Source organism: Pipra filicauda, unplaced genomic scaffold (assembly GCF_003945595.2).
Source record: "Pipra filicauda isolate LSUMZ 115617 unplaced genomic scaffold, ASM394559v2 scaffold121_size3267253_pilon, whole genome shotgun sequence".
Taxonomy (NCBI): domain Eukaryota; kingdom Metazoa; phylum Chordata; class Aves; order Passeriformes; family Pipridae; genus Pipra; species Pipra filicauda.
This window is the reverse complement of record NW_024103674.1, coordinates 1,157,598-1,176,942: the sequence shown is the minus strand read 5'-3', so window position 1 is coordinate 1,176,942 and position 19,345 is coordinate 1,157,598. Positions and strand designations below refer to the sequence as shown.

Here is a 19,345-nt window from a genome sequence, read left to right as displayed (position 1 = left end):
TCCCGCCGGCGCCGCGCCCGCCCCGCCCGCGCCGTCGCTCCCCGGGACCGCGCCCGTCTCCGCGGGGCCGGGCCGGTGCACCGGGCGGGACTACAGCTCCCGGCGGCCCGCGCTGCCTCCCGCCCCGCCCCGCCCTGTGCCGCAGCGCCGGGCGGGCCCCGCTCCTGCTCCCGGCGCAGGTGGCCGGGCCGCAGCGGACGCCCCGGAGCCCGGTAAGAGCGCGGCACCGTCTCCCCCCCTCCCGCTTCGTCAGCTCCTGGCGCTGCCTCCCCGCGGGCGGCCCACGGGCTCCTCGTCGGGCGCCGCGGCCCTGCGGGCGGTTCCGGGGTCGCTCAGCCCCCCCTGTCTCCGTGTGAGGTACCGGGGCTCCTCGTGGGGCACCGCGGGCGGCACCGGGGCCCCTCAGCCCCGCAGTATCCCCGAGGGCGCGCTGCGGGTCCCCGCCCGCCGAGAGCGGCTCTGCCCGCGCGGTTCCGGGGCCTGGCCGGGTTGGGGTGGAGGGGCCCGGCTGCATCGTGGGGCGAGGCCCTCCCAGCTCTGCTGCCCCGGGCGATCGGGCTGGGGCAGCGCTGCTCGCCCTCCGTGCTGGGGACCCTGCCCAGGGCAGGTGTGGGGACACGGACTCTGCCCAGGGCAGGTGTGGGGACAGGTGCCTCCCCAGGTGCCATTAGCGCTAAGGCTTCTCAGAGCCTGGTTGTCTGCTTTTAGTCCCCCCCCCGTGACCCGCTCCCCGGGCCCTCCTCGGGCTCGGTGCCCCCGGGGTGGATCCCCGCGGTTTGCCTCGGTGCCTGCTGGCTGTGAGCTACAGGCAGGTCTTGGTTTTCTCTGTGCTGATGCAGCTGGACAAGACTTGAATCCGTAACGCAGGGCTGGAGGTCTCTGGCAGCGACACACCGGGTATCTCTTGGTAATCTATCTCTGCAGGAGGCACCGGGATGCCGGTGCAAGGTGGAGATGTGAGTGGAGGATAACAGGGGCCTGCCTGGGCCTGTCTTGCTTTCAAGCGGGAGATTAAGCACCTTGCTGCCCACACAGAGTGTGGCTCCCTCGCTGCTGGCTGTCCACATCTGTCTGTCTGTCTGATGAGAGCCTGTAAGGAAGAGCCCAGGTCCTGGCTGAGCCACAGTAGTTTGATGGTGATCTAGAAGTTGCCCTGTGTAAGTGCAGAAAGAGGCTACCAGATGAAAACACAGAGTCCTGCCCTGCTAAAAGGCCAGGGGACCATGTTATGGGACATCAGGCCAGGGAGGTATTTGGCAGAGAGAAAGGCCACTGGCACAAGGGGGGATGTCAGGCCAGGGGCTGCAGGTGGGAGGATGTCCCCAGGTCCCCACCTGTGAGCAGCATCTTGTGCTTCGGTGCATCCCAGCCTGCTGCTGGTGACATGGCTGGGGGGGGGACAGCTGGTGTGACATGCCAGGACACAATGACCACGTGGCACTGCCTTGGCTTCCTTGATGCCACCATCTGGTACCAAATCCACAGAGGCTTCCCAGATCTGGGGGCACTGCACAGAGCAGAGGGAAAGCCACAAGTGTTGCTCCCGGTGCCACCAGCTGTGGTAGAGCCCACTCAGGGCTTCCAGCTTCAGAGCAGTGAATCCACCTTCGAGAGGGAAATGGAAATGACGTCAGTGTTTCCTTCCTCTTCGTCCATGTCAGGAAGGGGCAGTTTTACTAGGAGCCCTTGAGCTGTGAGCGTCATGTTGCTGTCACTCTCCTCCTCCCAGTGCTGTCCCCTGAAAAGAGGCTTTGCTAGTTAACAGTCTCCTGTGAGTCTCAGAGCCACATCTGGGGTGTGTTTGGGATGAGGACAGAGGTGCTGCTTTTGGGGACAAGTACCAGAGACTGAGTCACTGTCCCCAGGGCATGGGGCAGGGGTCTGGGCACTCCTGGCAGCAGTGGCAGCCCTTGTTCTGCCCACTCCAGCCTGGCCTCATCCCTGACGTGCTCTGGCAGTGTCTCCAGCAGAGCCAGGCCAGGAAACTGCCCGCCAACAGGAGGGTTTACAAACACAAGCAGAGTTCAAAGGGCTGAGTTTCCTGTCCCTGATCTTGTCTGAGCTGTGTTGGGGAGCGTGTGAAGCTGTGCTCTCCCAACAGCCATGCTGGCTGTCCTGGAGCCAGGTGTGCAGGAGAGCTCGTGCTGGGGGCCTGGGAGGCTCTGGGGTTTGGGGACAGAGGGATCTCTGAGATAGAGAGGAATTTGGAGCTGGGCTTCGCCAGGCTGAAAGTGAGGGGCCGAGACAGCCCGGCCTGGCATCCGTGGAAGTGACTTTATCCTGCACCTCATGCTGCTAGGGTATGGCCATACTCCTGGCTGATGTGCAGGATTTGACTCCCCAGGTAGGAATGACCAGGTTGTCAGTTAACACCAAGCGGTGCCATGCTGGTGACTCAACTGGAGGCCATTTCAGAGGTCAGATAAAGTTACATCTGTGAGAGCTCTGGGCTGCTGGGTTGCGTCCTCACTGCCAGGAGGAATGATGACTCAGGGACCTCATCCAGGAAATTGGGGGCTGCTCAGGCATCCCCCACCCACGGGTTTGTTTTCCTCAAGTCCAGCGTGCGTGGGTTGATGGCCGTGGTTTCTCTCTGCCCGCAGGCCACGATGCTGCGTCTGGCTGCTTTTGCAGCGGTGCTGCTGTTCCTCAGGGTCACTTTGGAACTGTCCTGGGCCCAGGCCATCCCTGCTCTCTTCATCTTCTACCTTGGATCCGGCGGATGGGACTTCTTCCTCATATTCCTCAAGACATTACGAAGAGACGTCACGTAGGTGTCCTGGCTTGGATGGCCCAACCACCCACCCTTCCCCTGGCCCTCTGCTGTGCCATGGTGTGTGTGAACACAGCCCCCAGCTCCTTGCACAGCCCTGGGTTTCTGCTGGCACCTGGCCCGGCTGGAAGGAGATCTCCCTCTGCCATGCCCTGGCGGCTCCAAACTCTTGGGCAAAGTTTTCACAGGAAGGATAGATTTCAGCTGAGCTCAAAGTCTAGTGACTGCCCTTGTATTTCACCCTGTCCCCGAAGCTGCTGGTGTGTCACCAGGTCCCTGTGCAGGGTTCATTCTGATCTGGTACCAGGCTGTGCCAGCTCCTGGCAAGGATTTGTGGGGAGGGAGCAGTGGCACCTCTTGGAGAGCAGCTGAAGCTCAAAGATGCCCTTTTGATCAGTGACATCCCTGTCTGCAGCCTTGCAAGACACATCTCTCCCTGACCTCCATCGGTCCCTGGCTATGAGCATCTTTGCAGATGAGCTCTGCCTATGTCCACACTGCTCAGGGGAACACCCATAGCTGCTGCTGACCTAGAGTAGGGCTTGGAGTAGTGCTGGGCTGTTGCAGCTCCTAGGAGGGTCCTCATGCTGTGCTGGCTTTATTGGAGAAAGTGGTTTTGCAGGGGTCACTGAGCAGCTGCCCTCTTGCTCCCCTTCCTTTGGCAGCACGGGGCTGGTCCTGTTGCGGGTGAAGTGGCAGGTATGGAGGCACGTGAGGGAGAAGAACACAATTGCCAAGATCTTCCAGAAGACCACGAGGAAGTATCCAGAGAAGACAGCACTGATCTTCCAAGGCACGGGTGAGAGCTGGACCTTCCGGCAGCTGGATGAGTACTCCAACCAGGTGGCCAATTTCTTCTACGGCCAAGGCTTCCGCTCCGGTGACGTGGTGGCCCTTTTCATGGAGTCCCGCAATCAGTACGTGGGGCTGTGGCTCGGCCTGGCCAAGATCGGGGTGGAGACGGCCCTCGTGAACTCCCACCTGCGCATGGAGGCCTTGCTGCACTGCATCACCATCTCCAACTCCAAGGCTGTGGTTTTTGGGGTGGAGATGATGGAAGGTGAGGGGCTGGCAGATGTTTTGGGGGTGCTTTGGACTGGAGGGAGGTGTGTCTAGTCTATGGGTTCAGTGTTCCTTTCCTGCCCACCACAGAGTAGAGATCCGGAAGGGAGTGGGCAGTTGAATCATCCAGGAATTAGATCTGGGTTTGCGTTTTTTTTTCTTGTTGGTTCCTTTGGACACTGGGCAGGATGTGGAGTGCAGTGCTGTCTGCCTCCCAGGCAGGCCAGCCCGGGTGTGAGGATCCTTCCTTGTGCCTCTCAGGTCCATCCCTGACACAGAGCCCTGGGCTGGGCTAGGCCTGCCCTGCTGCACAGGAGGAGCCTCTCCTTGCTCTCCATGGCTGTTACCACATCCTTGCAGCACCTTGGCTCCAGCTCCTTGTGTGTTTCAGCCCACACCTCTCATGTTGATGGTGTCAACAGACTCTTGGCACCAAAGAGATTTTGGATGGGGAAAGGTAGAGAACAGGATCTTCTGGTCCCTGAAGAGGCCTGGGCTGTGGCCCCAGCACCTCTTAATGATGGGAACATCTGCCTAGGATGGCTGGGAGCCCTTTGGGGACTCTGCCAAGCACAGCGGGGGTACTGCTGCCTGGGGCTGTGTCTCACTGAGGCTGCAAGAGCAGGGCGTCTCTGTGCTATAACCACCCAACAGTCTTACTCCAGCTCCTCTCTTTACTTTCTTAGCAATGCAGGAAGTGCAGCCCTCCCTGGACAAATCCATCCATCTCTTCTGGTCTGGGGAAGGAAGTCCTGAATCCATGCTTCCTGGTGTGAAACACCTGGACCCCCTCCTGCAGATGGCCCAGCGACACCAGCCACCCACCCCTGACAAGGGCTTTCTTGGTACGTGGTCAGCTCTTGGGGGCCAATCTCATGATGGTGTTTTTGTGGATCAGCCAGTTACAGCTCTGGCAAGATCGTCTGCTTAGTATGCCAATGGCATGGGGTGTTTGGGATGGGTCTTACTCCAGTGTCCGAAGCCCAATCCTGTGTGGAGCAGTATCCTGTCGTGCCTTCCCTGTGTCCAACAGACCTGATCTGCCTGGGGTGATCCCAGCATGTTGGTGCTGTCACATAAGGGTTTTGGCTCCACTGACAGGAGCAGAGTGTATAAATTTTGCTCATCCCTCTCTCCTGGTTCAGCCAGCTCCCAGATTGGGAATGTGACTGTTTCCTCATTCCTCTCCAGATAAACTCTTCTACATCTACACTTCTGGCACAACGGGGCTGCCCAAGGCTGCCATTGTGGTGAACTGCCGGTAAGGCTGTGGGCAGGGGCTCAGGGGAGGACAGGGCTGAGCTCTGCCCTGTCCTAGCACAGCACCTCCAACCCTGCTCCTGACCTGCCTCTTCACCCTCCCCCAGGTACTTCCGCATGTCCAGCTTAGTTTTTTATGGTTTTCGGATGAGGTCTGACGATGTGATGTACGACTGCCTCCCGCTCTACCACGCTGCAGGTAACGTGTGCCATACAGAGCCTGGCATCCTGGGACTGTCTCTTCCCCAAGCCAAGCCCAGGGCTCAGGCTGGAGGCTGGTGTGGCAGCAGTCTCCATGTTGAGGAGGAGCTGCCTGCTGCTCACAGTGCGTGACTGAGGCTTTCTGCTTTTTTCCTGGGAGCGAAGAATCGATCTGACTGACCTTTGGAGTGGGGATTGTGTGGGGTGGGCATTATCCCAGCTCCTGTCCTGGCTTTGGAATAGTTGTTCCTTATTGCTGTTCCCTGTAGAAAGCCAAAGGGGAGAGTCAAAGGGAAGGGGAAGTGGTGCCTGCCTGGCTGGCTGAGACGTGCTGGGATGTTTAGGTACAAAATGCTGCCCCACATCTCGCTGCCGTGTGTCTCCTCCCCCGTGCCAATGATCCTGAGGGATTTGGCTGGGTGAACCCCAGTGCTGTGAGACAGCCATGGCCTCTGCCTTGCCCTGCCAGGCCTCTCCTCAGGTGGCTGGATTGGAGGTGTGTGGGGACTGAGGGCTTTCCTGACTGCCTCTTCACAGGGAACATCGTGGGGATCGGGCAGTGCCTCCTGCAGGGAATGACGATTGTCATCCGCAAGAAGTTCTCGGCCTCGCACTTCTGGGAGGACTGCGTGAAATACAACTGCACGGTGAGGCAAGAGGCCAGCCAGGAGTGGGGAGCAGAGCCTGGGGATCTGTGCTGTGCTGGGGAGAGCCCAGCTGCTGGAAGAGGGAGAGGTCTGGACCGGTTCTGCCTGTCCTTCCCGAATCACCTTCCAAGGTGATAGGGCTGTGTCCTTCCCACCTGGACTGGTAACTCCATGTGTCTAAGCCCTTCCCATGCTCCAGCGTTAGCCAGGAGATATCTGATGAGTTTCACAGCCTGGAGGGGTGGGTTAACCTGGGAAGGACAGGCACTGGATGTGCTCACAGGACTCCTGGGTTTTACTGTGGCCTCTTTAGGGGCCTTTGGGCATGTTGTGCTATTCCTACCCGTCCCAAAGAAACCCCAGCCAACCTGGGGCCTGGCAGAGGGGTCCTATGAGTCTTTCCTCTCCATTACTCCCAGATTGTGCAGTACATCGGGGAGATCTGCCGCTACCTGCTGAACCAGCCGTACCAGGACGCGGAGCGGCAGCACCGGGTGCGGATGGCGGTGGGCAACGGGCTGCGAGCCTCCATCTGGAGGGAGTTCATGGCCCGCTTCGGCATCGCCCAGGTGGCCGAGTTCTACGGGGCCACCGAGTGCAACTGCAGCCTGGGAAACTTCGATGGCAACGTAAGGCCCCTCCCTCATGTCCTAAAGGGTGACAGCTGGCCTGGGCAGCATTGGAAACCCAGGTGGGCTGTTTGCTCCAAGAGGCTTGGCATGGGTTGCCATCCACTCAGAAGGGTTTTGGTTGTGTGATGCCAGCTCTGTGGTATCCTAGGTGTGTGTGGGCAGTGGGCTCGGGCGGGACAATGTCCCTGCCACCCACAGCTCTGAGCTCTTTCTGTTCTAGGTTGGGTCATGTGGCTTCAACAGCAGGATCCTGCCAGGTGTGTACCCCATCGGCTTGGTGAAGGTGGACGAAGACACCATGGAGCTGATCCGGGGGCCGGATGGTGTCTGTATCAGCTGTAAACCAGGTGAGGGCACCCACAGGGATAAATCTCCTCAGCCCCGTGTGAGTCTTTCACAAACACTTTAAGATAATTTCCCTGGGTTTGAGTCTCTGCTCAGTTAAATCCCATTAGACACCCTTTTTGCTTGGGTGTGGGTGGTTGCTTCTTCTCTTCATCCCCTCTTCTCCCCACAGGGGAGCCAGGGCAGCTGGTGGGTCGCATTGTCAGGAGCAATCCCCTGCAGCACTTTGATGGCTACCTGAATCAGTCAGCCACCAACAAGAAAATCGCCAGGGACGTGTTTACAAAAGGGGACGCTGCCTATCTCACAGGTGAGGCAAGCAAGGCCCCTCTGTCCACTGGGAGTGGAGGAGAAGGGCACCTGGGTGTGGGTGGGGACTGTCCTAGGCTAGTGACACTGCCCTGAGATGCTCCAGCATTGCTCCTAGTCCCTCTAACACCTCATTTTATTTGCTTATCCCTCGCTTTCTTGTAGGGGATGTGCTGGTGATGGATAAATATGGCTACATGTACTTCCGTGACCGCACCGGGGACACGTTCCGCTGGAAAGGGGAGAACGTCTCCACCACAGAGGTGGAGGGAACGCTGAGCCGCATCCTCAACCTGACGGACGTGGTGGTTTATGGGGTGGAGGTCCCAGGTAGCTGAGAGGGAAGAGGACAATCAGGGGAGGCAGACAAGCCTCCAGCACTTGAATGTGAGCGTGTCCTGCATGTCCAGATGGACGTGTCCCTTTGCAAGAGGGTGGGCCAAGGCTCCCTGTGGGCGAGCTGTGAAGAGGCCACAGGGGACGGGCCTAGTGGGAACCAGAGGGTTCCCTCCCTCTCTCAAGCTTTGGTCTGATTCTGACTGGTTTGGAAGGACCCTGTGTCCCTTCTGGACAGGCTCCTCTGGGAGGAGGTGACCGTGACCACAGGGTGTCGCTGGTAGCCTTTGCCACAGGGTGGTGACACAGCTGGACGTGCCAGCGCTTCAGGACAAAGCAGAGTCTGTGCCAGAGGCCTTGCTGGTGTGGGGCAGAGGGAGATAACGCTATGGGGATGGTGTGTCTGAGTGCTCTCCCTTCTCTGCCTTTTAGGGATTGAAGGGAAGGCAGGAATGGCAGCCATTGCTGACCCGGAGAACTCCTGTGACCTGGAAGACTTTTCCAGCAAGCTGAAAAAGGCGCTGCCACTGTACGCACGTCCCGTCTTCCTGAGGTTCCTGCATGAAGTCTCCAAGACAAGTGAGCCATGGCATGCACACTCCATGGACAAGGAGCTGGGAGAGCCTGGGAGGGGGAAGCTGGGTACAGAGATCAACTTGTAGGGTGGGGATGGAGCCCCTCTGCCCCACAGAGCCCCTGTTCCTCGGGTGGTTTCAAGGCATGGGATGCAAGGCTGGGTCTGGGGCAGCACAGGTGCGGCGGGGATGGAAGTGTGTGTGGCCAGTGACCCCTTATTCCTTCTTCTCTTCCCGTTCCAGGCACCTACAAGTTCCAGAAGATGGAGCTGCGGAAGCAGGGCTTTGACCCTGCAGTGGTGAAGGACAAGTTGTATTTTCTGGACTCCAGGCAAGGCCGATACCTGCCACTGGACCAGGCAGCATTTGGCAGGATCCAGTCAGGAGACCAGAAGCTGTAATCGGTGGGGCTCAAGCAAGGCACCTACCAAATCCTGCTGGGGAGAGGGGGCAGGGCAGGCACCGGGGAAGGAAAGGTTCACAGAGCGATACAAAGGCACTCTAGAGATTTTATTTGACGAGTTTTACAGATCAGGGTTTGGGGGGAACACAGAGGGGACCGAGGGGAGGGGGATGGTCACATACCAAAGCATTGACTCATTATGGCTTTATTTTCTACTTGGTACAGCGGTGGTGGTCCCGTGCCATGGGAGGGGCAGGGCCCTGGCCAGTTGAGGAGGGGTGGGGTGCCCCTGCCATTCCACTTTGCTTTTCCTGTCTTTTCCCTCCCTTTTCCTGCGTACAGCAACCCTTCCTTGTGAAGGCCATGAAGGGACCAGTGCTGGCCTCTTCCCCACTCCTCCACCAAGCAGCCAGCTCCTCCTTGGCACAGGGACCCCACTGGCAGAGGGAAGCTGGGTGCCAGGCGCAGCCCCTGCCCTCTGCATGGCCCTGCTGGTGTCGTGTGTCTGCTGTGAAGCAGGGGAGCAGGGTAGTGCTGGGCTCAGGAGGGGGACAGGGATGTGTTTCTGCCATGCCTTTCTCTCTCCTGGGGATGACATTTTTCACAATCACACGCACATTATATTATATATATATATATTATACACGCTGACTTTTTTTTTTCAATCTTAATTTATTGTCTATACTTTTGAATGTGTCCCGGGTTTGTGCAGTAGGTGGAGGGATAGCCCAGACCTGTCCTCTCTTGGATAGTCCTTCTCTCTCACAGGGAGATGGGAAGCTCATCTGGGACTGATTCTCCTCTTCCAGCGTGGGTGCAGCTGTATATGTCCTTGTGGCCTTGCTCCATGGCGGAGGACATGAGCAAATCCCACTATCTTGTGGACACTTCTCTGGGTCTTTTACTTCCATCTTTCGTGGATGCAGCCTTGTTTTGTGGACCTTCTTGGCAAAAAGCAAGTGGGAGAGTGGGAAGAAGGGCCTGGTTTGCCTTTGCTTAGACATGCTCAGCACCACGGAGCAGCTCTCAGGGCTTTCCTGCCATGATGTCAGTGCCCTGGATGTGGGAGGCAACTTGCCTGGGGAGAGAACGTCCTCTGGAGGGTGGCCTCTGTGAGAGCCTGACTTCATGTGCTCTGCATCCCTTCCCAAAAGAGCCCTCCCTGTCTCCAGCACCGGAGCCGGGCCCTGAAGTGAAATGTCCATGTGAAACACCTGACTTGTGCTATGTGAATTCCCCGTGTTGTGTCCGACATGAAACAGCCTCAGCAGCAATGTCTGATTCCAGTCCTTGGAGACCATGCAGAAATGTCTCTTCCAGAGAAAACTCTGGATTGGGGTTTCTTCTTTATTTTTTTTTTTTTATAATTTGTTTTTATGCTTTTAGCAGGGTTACTCCTTAAAACAACGTCCGTCTTTTGTGAGGGCAAGGTGTGTCTGCTCTTCTAGCTGTGCTTCCACACCAACGTTCCTGCCTGCCCCAGTCTGTCCTGGTCTCACAATTAAACACAAGTATGGGCTATGCTGGAGTTTCCTACCTCTTCCTTGTGCAATCCTGATCTGTGGGGGGAGACAAGTGACTGTGCCAGTTTGGGAACTGGGAACTGCCGCTCCAGAGCACCGGAGGACTTTGGCTCATCTCAGAGCAGGGGGAACAAGCCCTTTGGTGCTGTGTTTAATGACTGTGTGAAAACAACCTGTTGATCAGACCCTCCCCAGTCCCCTCCACCACCTCCCTGCTCCCCCTTTCTCCTGGTCCTGCTCTCAGCATTGCCATCCCAGTTTGTCCTGGCCCAGTTCTCCCTGGCACATCTGGCTTGTCCACCCCTCTCCTGTTCCCTCTTTCTTCTTTGTGCAGCTTCTCTCCGTGTTTGGCCACACTAAACCTCCCAGCTCATTTCTGCCCTTGTAGACAAGTTTTTTGGTACCCATTCCCCGTTCCTTGCTTCTAGAACCATCCTTTAGACCCTTTGCCTTCAAAGCTTCTTCTTGATACATGGGTGCCAAGAGAAATGTCTTCCATGAGCCCGAGTGAAGTGTGTTGCCTGGTGAAACACACTATGGGAAAAGTGCTGGAAATTTGCATCCATTATATACCAGATGCACTTCTGGACATGTTCAAATTGGTGGCTTCTTCACCATCTCTAAGCTAAAAGCTTTTAGTCTCAGTTCTCTGAACACAGTGACTTGCCAGTCTCTGTCCCAAAGCAGTGGGAGAACTCAGTGGAAAACCGGCCTCACCCCCACAGCCCTGAAGAGCTCTCAAACCAGGTGGCTTTGCTTGGGGGGGGTCATAGGTAGGGGCCCGGGGGTCTGGTGCAGGGTGTGCAGTGGTGGCTGCCTCCTCTGCAGGTGCTCTGGTCCCGCTTTGGGACCCTGTTCCTCTCGGAGCCACCGGAGGAGGGCAGGCTGGGCTCGGCAAACGCCTCGCCCGCGGGGATATACATCCTTATGCGCTCCCCGGGGGTTTCACAGCCCGTGTGTGCTGTTCAGAGCCCTGGAAGCGTGGGGTGCTGAAGCAGGGGGGTTACCCACTCAGGGAGCTGGGCAGCCCCTGTCCGAGGTGGAGGGGAATTTTTGGGTAGAGATGATGGTGCTGGGTGTGAGGTCAGTGGCAATCTCAGGTGCTTGGTGTCCACTCTGCTCAGGCTCCCAACAGGAGCTGTGCCTGATGGAGACTTGGGCAGCACCGAGGACACCGAGCTGTGCCAGATGGGTGGTGGGCAGAGACCTGAACCACTGACCTCAACCAACCCTCTGCTAAAGGGAATAGGGGAAAACTTGGCCTTCCTCAAGTCAGACCTGAGGGTCATTGCCCAGAGATGGATGGTTTGAAGTGGTACAGGAGGGTCGGTGCTGCCCTGCACACAAAGCTGCTCCAAAGGAAGAGGGGCTGCAGGGCAAAGCTCAGCTCTGCATTTCTGTCTGTCTGAGAACAGGTTAGGTTAAAAAAGCCATGGAAACTCTGCATTCAGGGCACTGCCTGTTAACTGCAGGTGCAAATAGCTTTGTAAGGTCCTGGAAATATGGCTGTTGTTTGCAAGTGAGCCTGTACAAGTGGAGCCTGGCTTATGTTGCTGGGTTTTAGAGATGGAGGGGCATTAGAAACCTGTGAGAGGAGCAGGATTTAGCACTTCAGTGCTGGGGGGTTGGTCCCTGCTGGAGATCTGGTGGCTGGGGAAAATTCCTGACTGAGGAGGGTTGTGTTGCACTTGGCAGTGCTTCAAGACTCCCTGCAACACCCAGCTACACCAATTAGAGGTTTTCCGCTGGCTGTCAGCTTTGAGTTGAAATCCTGGGGCCTTTTTAAAGTCCCAGCTGCTCTGGAAAAATGAAGCCTAGGTGCAAGTGTCCGTGAAGCTCTCGGCCCAGGAATCCAAGTGCAGGTGTGGTAGGTACCAAGCCTGGGATCAATGCTGGAACACTTCCATCAGAGAGGTGTTTGGAAAGAAGTAGACAATGTTTAATCAGTCTGATTTTTTTAAATTCATCCTTATTAGTGCAATTTTAAGGAAGAGGCTAATTGGATCCTCTATGATTAGAGACACTTTGCAAGACATCCCTCCCCTTTGATCAATATGCTAGTCTAGCTCAGCAGATAAAAGTACTCTATATTAAGTACGAGGTATTATTCTTTTTTAATTAAAACACTTAAAATGCTGTTTGCATGAGGTTAAGAAAACATTAAAATCCTTTCCTGGGTTATTATCAGACTATTAATTTAAGCAAAGCCAAAGAGCTTTACAAACCAAATGTACTTTTCCCTATGGAGATGACTGCTTCTCCCAGGCTCTGTGTCCTGGACAGTGACAGTAATATCAAGAAAAAAAAAGAAATTTCGCCAACTTTCTTTCTGATCAGCATCTCTTTCCAGCTCTAGGTCCAGCTCAGCCAGGCCACGCTTGTTGTGCAAAACTGGAATGTATTTTAGCTTTAACGTAGGCAGAGGCTTTGCAAGTTGCTCGGGACCTTTCAGGGTGAAATTAATTTTTGCTGCTGACAAAGTCTTTGACAATCTTTAATGCTGCATCTCTCCAGCCTCCCCCTGCCACTCTTGGTGTGCCGGAGCCTTCCCAAACAATGACAGCCGCCTGCTCCTCCGCACGCTGGGGAGCTGGCTTTGCCTTTAAGCAGAGACAGGGAAATATTCTCAACTGAAGAAGGGACTATCCTTTGGTGCGCTCTTTAGAAATGGAAATACTCGATTCCCAGGAGTGGTTTCAGTGTAACCAAGAGCAGGGCCAGGGGCGGCTTCTCCCCCTCCAGTCTGAAGGGGCTGTGTGGCTGGGGATTCCACCAAAATGATGGTCTGTGGAGATCTCATCATCCTGTGTGAGGGAAAGGACAGCAGCTTTCCTTCTCAAAGCAAAAGGGCTTTACGAGGGAAGCAAATGTCCTTATGGCAAATGGCTGCTGAGCTCCTGGACAGCACGGGAGGGCTGGGCTGTGCAGCAAGGCGAGGCTCAGGGAGCAGTGACAGGTCCTGCTCTGCTAGTTTTGACCCTGGCCCATTTCAGTGGCATTTCCCACCTTCCAAAATAACCTGGGGTTTGACCTGCTTTTCTCCTGGTTAATTAAAAATCTCATCCATAGGCACAAATGATGCCAGGCCAGGCTCTGGGAGAGATTTGAGTAGTTGGGATCATGCAGTACAGGGTGGCAATACCAGGAATTGCAGGCAGTGGTGATGCTGTCCGAGGCCAGGACAAATTCCTGCTCAGGATGGGGGGGGTCACTGCCCAGATCTTCCCTGATCCTTTGCCAAATGATCCCAGCTTGTGAAGTGGAATATGACCCCCTAATATGCCGCATCCCCCTCCTCGGTACAGCCCTGCCTTCCTCTAGCCCCATCCGTGAGGGTGCTGAGCATCCCTCCCCAGCGCCCCCAGCATCCTGCCAACCCAGGCAGGAGCTGCGGTCTGATCCTGCCCTCGAGGTGACACCTTCCGCGACCTTCACAGGGCTGTGCCAAGGGGCCCGAGGAAGCGAGGGCAGCGAGAGCCTTTCCTCTTCGCCTCCGGCCATCCAAGTGGCCTCCGGCTCGGCCGCAGGAAGAGGCCAACAGCGGCGGGCGAGCCACCTCCTCAGCTTTGAGTATCACTTTCAGCTATTCTGAAGGTTAAACGCCTGTTTAGAGCTCCCTATTGAAGGTAGAGCCGGGGGTGCGGCATTGTTCGGGCGCCCTCCCGCTTTGTCTGGCCGCTTTCAGGGATGCCCTGAATGGGAAGCGGCCCCCCCAGCCCAGCACCCCGGCAGAAGGGCTCCTGGGGGAGAGGCGCTTCCTCCCGCCCTAATGACATTCAGGCCTCCATCGGTTCAGCTCCCGCTTTCTTTCTGCTGCAGTTTAACCCGGGCACAGAGGCCGGGCTCCATCTTACTGATCTCTGCTTGACACCCAATTACCACATGAATGGGAGAGAAAGGCTGCAAAAGGCTTTAACTCCCACTGACCCTCCTTCCCCTCTGCCTGCTTCCCCCTCTCCCCGTCCTACCCCCTCGCCTTTCTCCGGCGGAGGGAGTTCAAAACTGAGACGGGGGAAATCAAACAAAGCCCCGAGTAAGGAAACCCATTGTCACCGCCTCCGCGATGGCTCCCCTTTCGCCAGCTATTGTTCCCCTTGAAGTTTGACTTGCTGTGTGGAAGGATGCAAGCAGCTGTTTGTGCATTCCCCTGATGTTTTATTGAAAAATAATTGAATCGTCAGCTCAGGGCTCTCTGATAAAATGTTTCCTCGTAGCGCTGGGCCCCGCTGTATTTATAAACTACATTTCCCTGAAGGACGTGATGGCGACCTAAACCATTTCCTCCAGAATAAACCCTCAGCGGATGGACAGAGGCATGTTCCTCCTTGCACTTAAGGGGAGAGAGAAAGCGTGCAAATAGCAGGGAAAAACCCCGGAAGATAGGACTGAGACAAAAGAAATTAACCTGCCTTTATTTTCCAACCTGTTCCTTTGTCTGGTGCAGAGGGTTTTGTGGGAAGGGAGAGGCGAGTGCAGCCAGAGGCCCCATGTAACTGGAATGAGCACCACAACTGCCTGGGTCCTGCCCAGTGCCATTCCACACCTGGGAGCAAGTGAGGGATCTGTCAGGATCTGGAAAACTGGGTATCCAAAGAGAAGTTCAGCTTAAGTAAAGCACAGTGACACATCGCTGGGTTTGAACGAGGAGACGGTGTGTTACAGTGAGCTGAACTCAGTATACATATTCAAGGCAGGAGCCTTGTCTGTACCTGGTTTTGCTTTATGTACCTGTTAATCAAACACCATCCCTGTTTACAGCACTTTAACAGTGCCAGCATTACACTTTCTCAAGGAGATTGTGTGCTTGCTTTCCCCATCCCAGGCATACCTGGAGAATTAGTGGTGCTCTGATTTCAGCACCCAGCACGGAGACAGCAATGTCCAAAAAACCATCCCCCATATCTCTTGTAGTCACTGTTTGACCAGGACAATTGTTAACAGTAATGAGCTTTGAATGTTTGAATGAGCCGAATTGATATTTATGATTACTGTTCCCTTTCTTTTAATTTATTTTTGCTTTTCAGGGAGGTACTAACACTAAATCTGTAATATTTTTTTGTATTTCTATAATTTTATTCTTTTAGGAGCCAGTTCTCCTTTTATTTGGCCTCATAAATGACTTCTGGAAACAAGAAGAATAGCTCATACAAAACCATAACTGCAAACTCTGATCTGGAGTTAAGATTACCAGATCCTCGGCACGCAAAATGCTTCAGTCATTTCTGAAGAGTATAGAAGGATGATTTTTGTCTAAGGCTTCTTTCCTCAGCTGCTTTTCCCTACATTTCCATCCTGGGCCATATCTCTGAGATACTCAAAAGCCTCGAGATTTAAGAGATATTTAAAATCCAGATGGAATTTTTGGATGAAGACCACGGTCAACAGCTTCACGTCCCTGCCATCACGTAACCCCGGCAGCGAAGGCAGCATTCATCTGTGAGGGACTGGCCTTTCCTGGGGCCCAGCCCGGAGAATGATCTCCTCGGGAGAACAAAAGGCCATTACAAACACCACCACCTTCTGCTCCCGGGGTTAGGCGTGCTCTGACCCCCGTTAGCATAAACGAAGAGCAATCTGTCTGTGTAAATTTATGCCCCTTACACATAATGCATCATGTATATGCATAGCTGTTACATTTCTATGTGCATGCGTGCACGCGTACATGGATTTTTTTTAACCCCAAACCCCTCCGCTGAGTGCGGTTTTTCCACCAGTGCTGCCCTGTGTCGTGGGGGAGAAGCACAGCCCAGCTGTCACCGCCATGGCTGCGTCCCGCCTGTGTACACGGGGCTCCTCTGGGGACAGGGGGGGAAAACAAACAGGCGACAGATGTGAGCCGCGTTGTTTAATGCCGAGCTGGAGGTGCTCGGGGAAGGGCTCGCTGGCAAGAGCTGCCCGAGCAAGAGGGATGTGAAATGCCACCCCTGGCACAGAACCGCATCTTCATGGTGGTGACAGCAGCGGTTGTTGGTCTCAGCCAGCCGCTTCTGCTTCCCCCGCAGTCCCGATGAGCTGCGAGGCAGTGCCTTAGACTCACAGAATCACAGAATCATTAGGGCTGGAAGGGACCTCTGGTGATCTCCCAGTCCAAGCCCCCTACCCTGCAGGGTCACCTGGAGCAGGTGACGCAGGAAAGTGTCCAGGTGGGTTTAGGATGTCTCCGCAGACGCCACGCCCTCCCTGGGCACCTGTTCCAGTGCTCTGCCTCCTCAATGCAACGAAGTTCTTCCTCATGCTGAGGTGGAACTTCTTGTGTTTCAGCAGCTTCGCTGCCAGGGAAAGCTCTGCTGGGAAAGCTCTGCTGGGAAACCCCTGCTGCAGCTCCCGCCTCCCCCCAGCCCAAGCGCTCCGGGCACACCAAGGGCTCTGTGTGCAGCCCTAAGCATGTGAAAGGGGCTCTGTGCGCGACCAGTCGTGAACTTGGCGTAGAAATGGGTATTTTAAAGTAACATCGCCTGGCGCCAGCGCCCAGGTATTTTAAAATAGCACTTTCGGGGGACAGTGCTGCCGGGGGACACAGGCCGCGTTGCCCGGCACTGCGGGAGCTCCTCTGGGGCTCTCCCGGGCCCCGGTCCCAGGCTCGGCCCAGGCCGCCTCTCCATCCCCCGCCGTTGCCGTGGCAACGCGGCACGGCCGGAAGTCGCGCGCGAGGCCCTTCCGGCGCGGCCCGCGCGCGCGCCGGCCCCTCTCGCGCGCCCGCCGCCCAAGATGGCGGCGCCCGTGTCGCTGCAGGTGGAGTTCGGGTGAGCGCGGGCGGCGGGGCCGGGAGCGGGGCCCGGGCGGAGGGCAGGGCGCTGCCGGGCGGGGCAGGGCCGCGATGGTGCCCTCGGTGAGGCGGCCGCGGCACCGAGGCGCGCGCGGCTGGTGCGCGTGGCCTGCTGGCCCGCCGCGGGCGCGGGTGGGCCCGGGCGCCGCCGCTGCCGCGGGGGCTGCGGGCCGGGGGTGGCGGGAGCGGCCGCCCCCGGGGAACCGAGGGGTCGGGCACCGCCGAGGGGGTGTCCGCAGCGCTGGACCTGCCCGTCTGCCCCGGGGCCTCCCTGCCGTCTCTGTGTGAGCGTCCTGTGCCACTCCTTTCCTTTCTCTACTTTCTACCTCTTATTTTTCTTTTTTTTTTTTTTAATTATTAAAATTATTTATAAAAAACTCCCACTCGTTTTTCGGCTTTTTTCCCCCCCTCCGTACGTGTACCTGTGTGTGTTTGTGTGTGTACATGTGCCCTCGCTGTGCTTTGTGTCCCAGCTGTGTCGGTGTCAAACAGCTGCACCCTCACTCTGCAGCATTTTGGTTTCCAGGCCTTTTCTACTGTAATATCAGCCTTGCTCACACTCTGACCCTGGGAACCTAAAGCGTTTGCAGTGGAAGCTGTGCATATTTGTGGAAATACTGGTGTTATTTCGTTAAAGCCTCCTTTTAGCAGAAGCTAAAAGGCTGCTATTTATTCGCTTTTTCCCACCCTTTCACGAACACAGAAATGCCATAACCCTTTAAACACCCTTCTCCTTAAGAATCCTTTCCTCAGTCTTTCCCGCTTCCAGCTGCAGCAAACTCTCCTAATTTTCCCAGAAGAGTGAAATGCATTTTTGCTTCCCTTGGAAATGCATAAATGAGCTCTCTATGTAGGAACCACAGCTGAGTCCCCCACGGCTCCCGCTTTACAGAAGGACCTTATCCTGCAATCTACATTTCCCGCTGCAACAAAGCGTGACCTTGTTTTCATTACATGAAAAAATGTTTTTCATATAATTGTTGTGACTTGTTCCCTCCCATGAATCTCGGGCTCGTGTTAATAAATCGCTGCTTCAATTTGGAGATAACTATTTGTTGTGAGCTGGGGGAAGAACACCAACAGAGTGCCCTTTAGGAGGGTTTGCTGCATATAAGTAGTGCTGCTGAGGGCACAACAAGGGTTCTGTTGTGCTCTGCCACTGCAGAGCCAAGAAAACCTACTGGGGCATTTTTAGATATTGAATTTAAAGGAGCTTAGTAACGTCTGGATGTATCTTTGTTGGTTCTTTAGGTGGGGATTGGTTGGTTTTAAATATTTCTCTTTATTGTGTTGGTTTCCAAGGGAGGAGAATCACCAGTAAAGTAACTTCATAGGGAAATTTTTCTGAAGTAATCTACATTTAAGCTGGAAGGATATTTTGCCACGGTTATGTGCCCTTTGAAAATGGGTTGGTCATTTTTCAGCCTCACTTGAGTATTGAGTTGAGTTTTTTAAGAGTTTTCTAGTTGTTAAAAACCTTGCCCAGTCTAGAATTCAGTTTAGAGTCAAAAGGTCACACTCTGCTGTTATGTCCCATATCTAAAAGTAGCTTTTGTGTTTATTACCCGTGTCCCTACTCACACGATGAAGTTTTATAATCTGAGTTTGGCCTCTGGCCTCACAACATCATGAAAACTGATGGATGTTGGTAAAGCTCAAAATTTTCACAGTTGTTCTTTTTCCAGAAAGGTGAGGAGTTTGCTGGGGCTTCTGAGTTGAAGTTACAAAATTAATTGTTCCTTTGAAGAGCCTAAGATTAGGTGCCTGGACCCAATTTAAATCCCAGTGTGAGGACCAGCTCCTGTGCTTAGCAGCCTCTGCATGTCCTGCTCACACCTGATCTCCTGTGCCTGCAGGGGCCACCACTTGTTCCCTGGTCCCCCCGGGTGTTCCAAGTGTCAGAGGAGGGACGTTCCTCAAGTTGTTCAGTGTAGGAGGATTGTGTATTTATTTATTTATATTTTAACTTGTCATCCTCTCCACTCGCTTCCCCCAGTCAAGTCTCTCTCAGGAACACTTTGTAGATCAAGAAAGGGTTACCAGGACTCGGGGATTGCTGCCCCTGACTTGCTCTGTAACCTCATGTGAGTCGTTTCCTCTCTCCCCGTGCTCACAAGTGGAAACTGGGGGAATATTTATCCCAGAGGGATGCTCAGTTTTTGAGACTTCTGGCTAAAAGAGGTCAGGGATGAGCAACGTTGGACGTGACGTGGTGGCTGGAATGTTGTTTAGGTTTGTGAGCACTCGGAGATGGGAACCATGTTCCCGTTCCTTTGGGATAATGCCTGGCACTGTGGGGTCCTGGCCCACAGCAGAGCCTCCTGTATGTGCTGGAGATGGGATCTGGCAGCTCCCCCCACCAAGAACTTGTGGTTTGTGACAGGGGGGAAAAAAAAAAAAGACAAAGGGAATCCTGTGCTAAATATAGTCTGTGTCATTTGTTTTCTCTGCTGTGCCATCTATGTAAATCGCCTCTTTTGTACTGTCTCCCTTCTGACAATAAAGCAAAATCT

General features: G+C 55.2%; 1 protein-coding gene across 2 annotated transcripts; it reads left to right on the top strand.

The window, feature by feature from the left end:
• Nucleotides 1-84: 84 nt before the first annotated feature.
• Nucleotides 85-15,717, top strand: SLC27A4 (solute carrier family 27 member 4). 2 transcript variants are annotated; one of them, XM_027729928.2, is made up of 13 exons: nt 85-212; nt 2,604-2,770; nt 3,439-3,833; nt 4,522-4,680; nt 5,027-5,096; nt 5,203-5,294; nt 5,834-5,943; nt 6,363-6,572; nt 6,796-6,922; nt 7,093-7,230; nt 7,395-7,559; nt 7,998-8,144; nt 8,384-8,653. In XM_027729928.2, exons 2-13 carry the CDS (start codon nt 2,610-2,612, stop codon nt 8,539-8,541), a joined length of 1,932 nt encoding a protein of 643 aa, XP_027585729.1. In that variant the 5' UTR covers nt 85-212; nt 2,604-2,609; the 3' UTR covers nt 8,542-8,653. The 2 variants fall into 2 exon arrangements, with proteins under 2 accessions (XP_027585729.1, XP_039243602.1); XM_039387668.1 differs by lacking the exon at nt 85-212 and adding an exon at nt 15,151-15,717 and having other exon boundaries at nt 2,610-2,770; nt 8,384-8,544.
• Nucleotides 15,718-19,345: the final 3,628 nt, after the last annotated feature.

Excerpts from the sequence above, each read along its gene's own strand:
- SLC27A4 (XM_039387668.1), top strand. The coding sequence starts at position 2,610 with ATGCTGCGTCTGGCTGCTTTTGCAGCGGTGCTGCTGTTCCTCAGGGTC. Across the intron at positions 4,681-5,026 it reads CCCTGACAAGGGCTTTCTTG|ATAAACTCTTCTACATCTAC; the intron begins GTACGTGGTCAG and ends ATTCCTCTCCAG. Across the intron at positions 8,145-8,383 it reads GCATGAAGTCTCCAAGACAA|GCACCTACAAGTTCCAGAAG; the intron begins GTGAGCCATGGC and ends TTCCCGTTCCAG.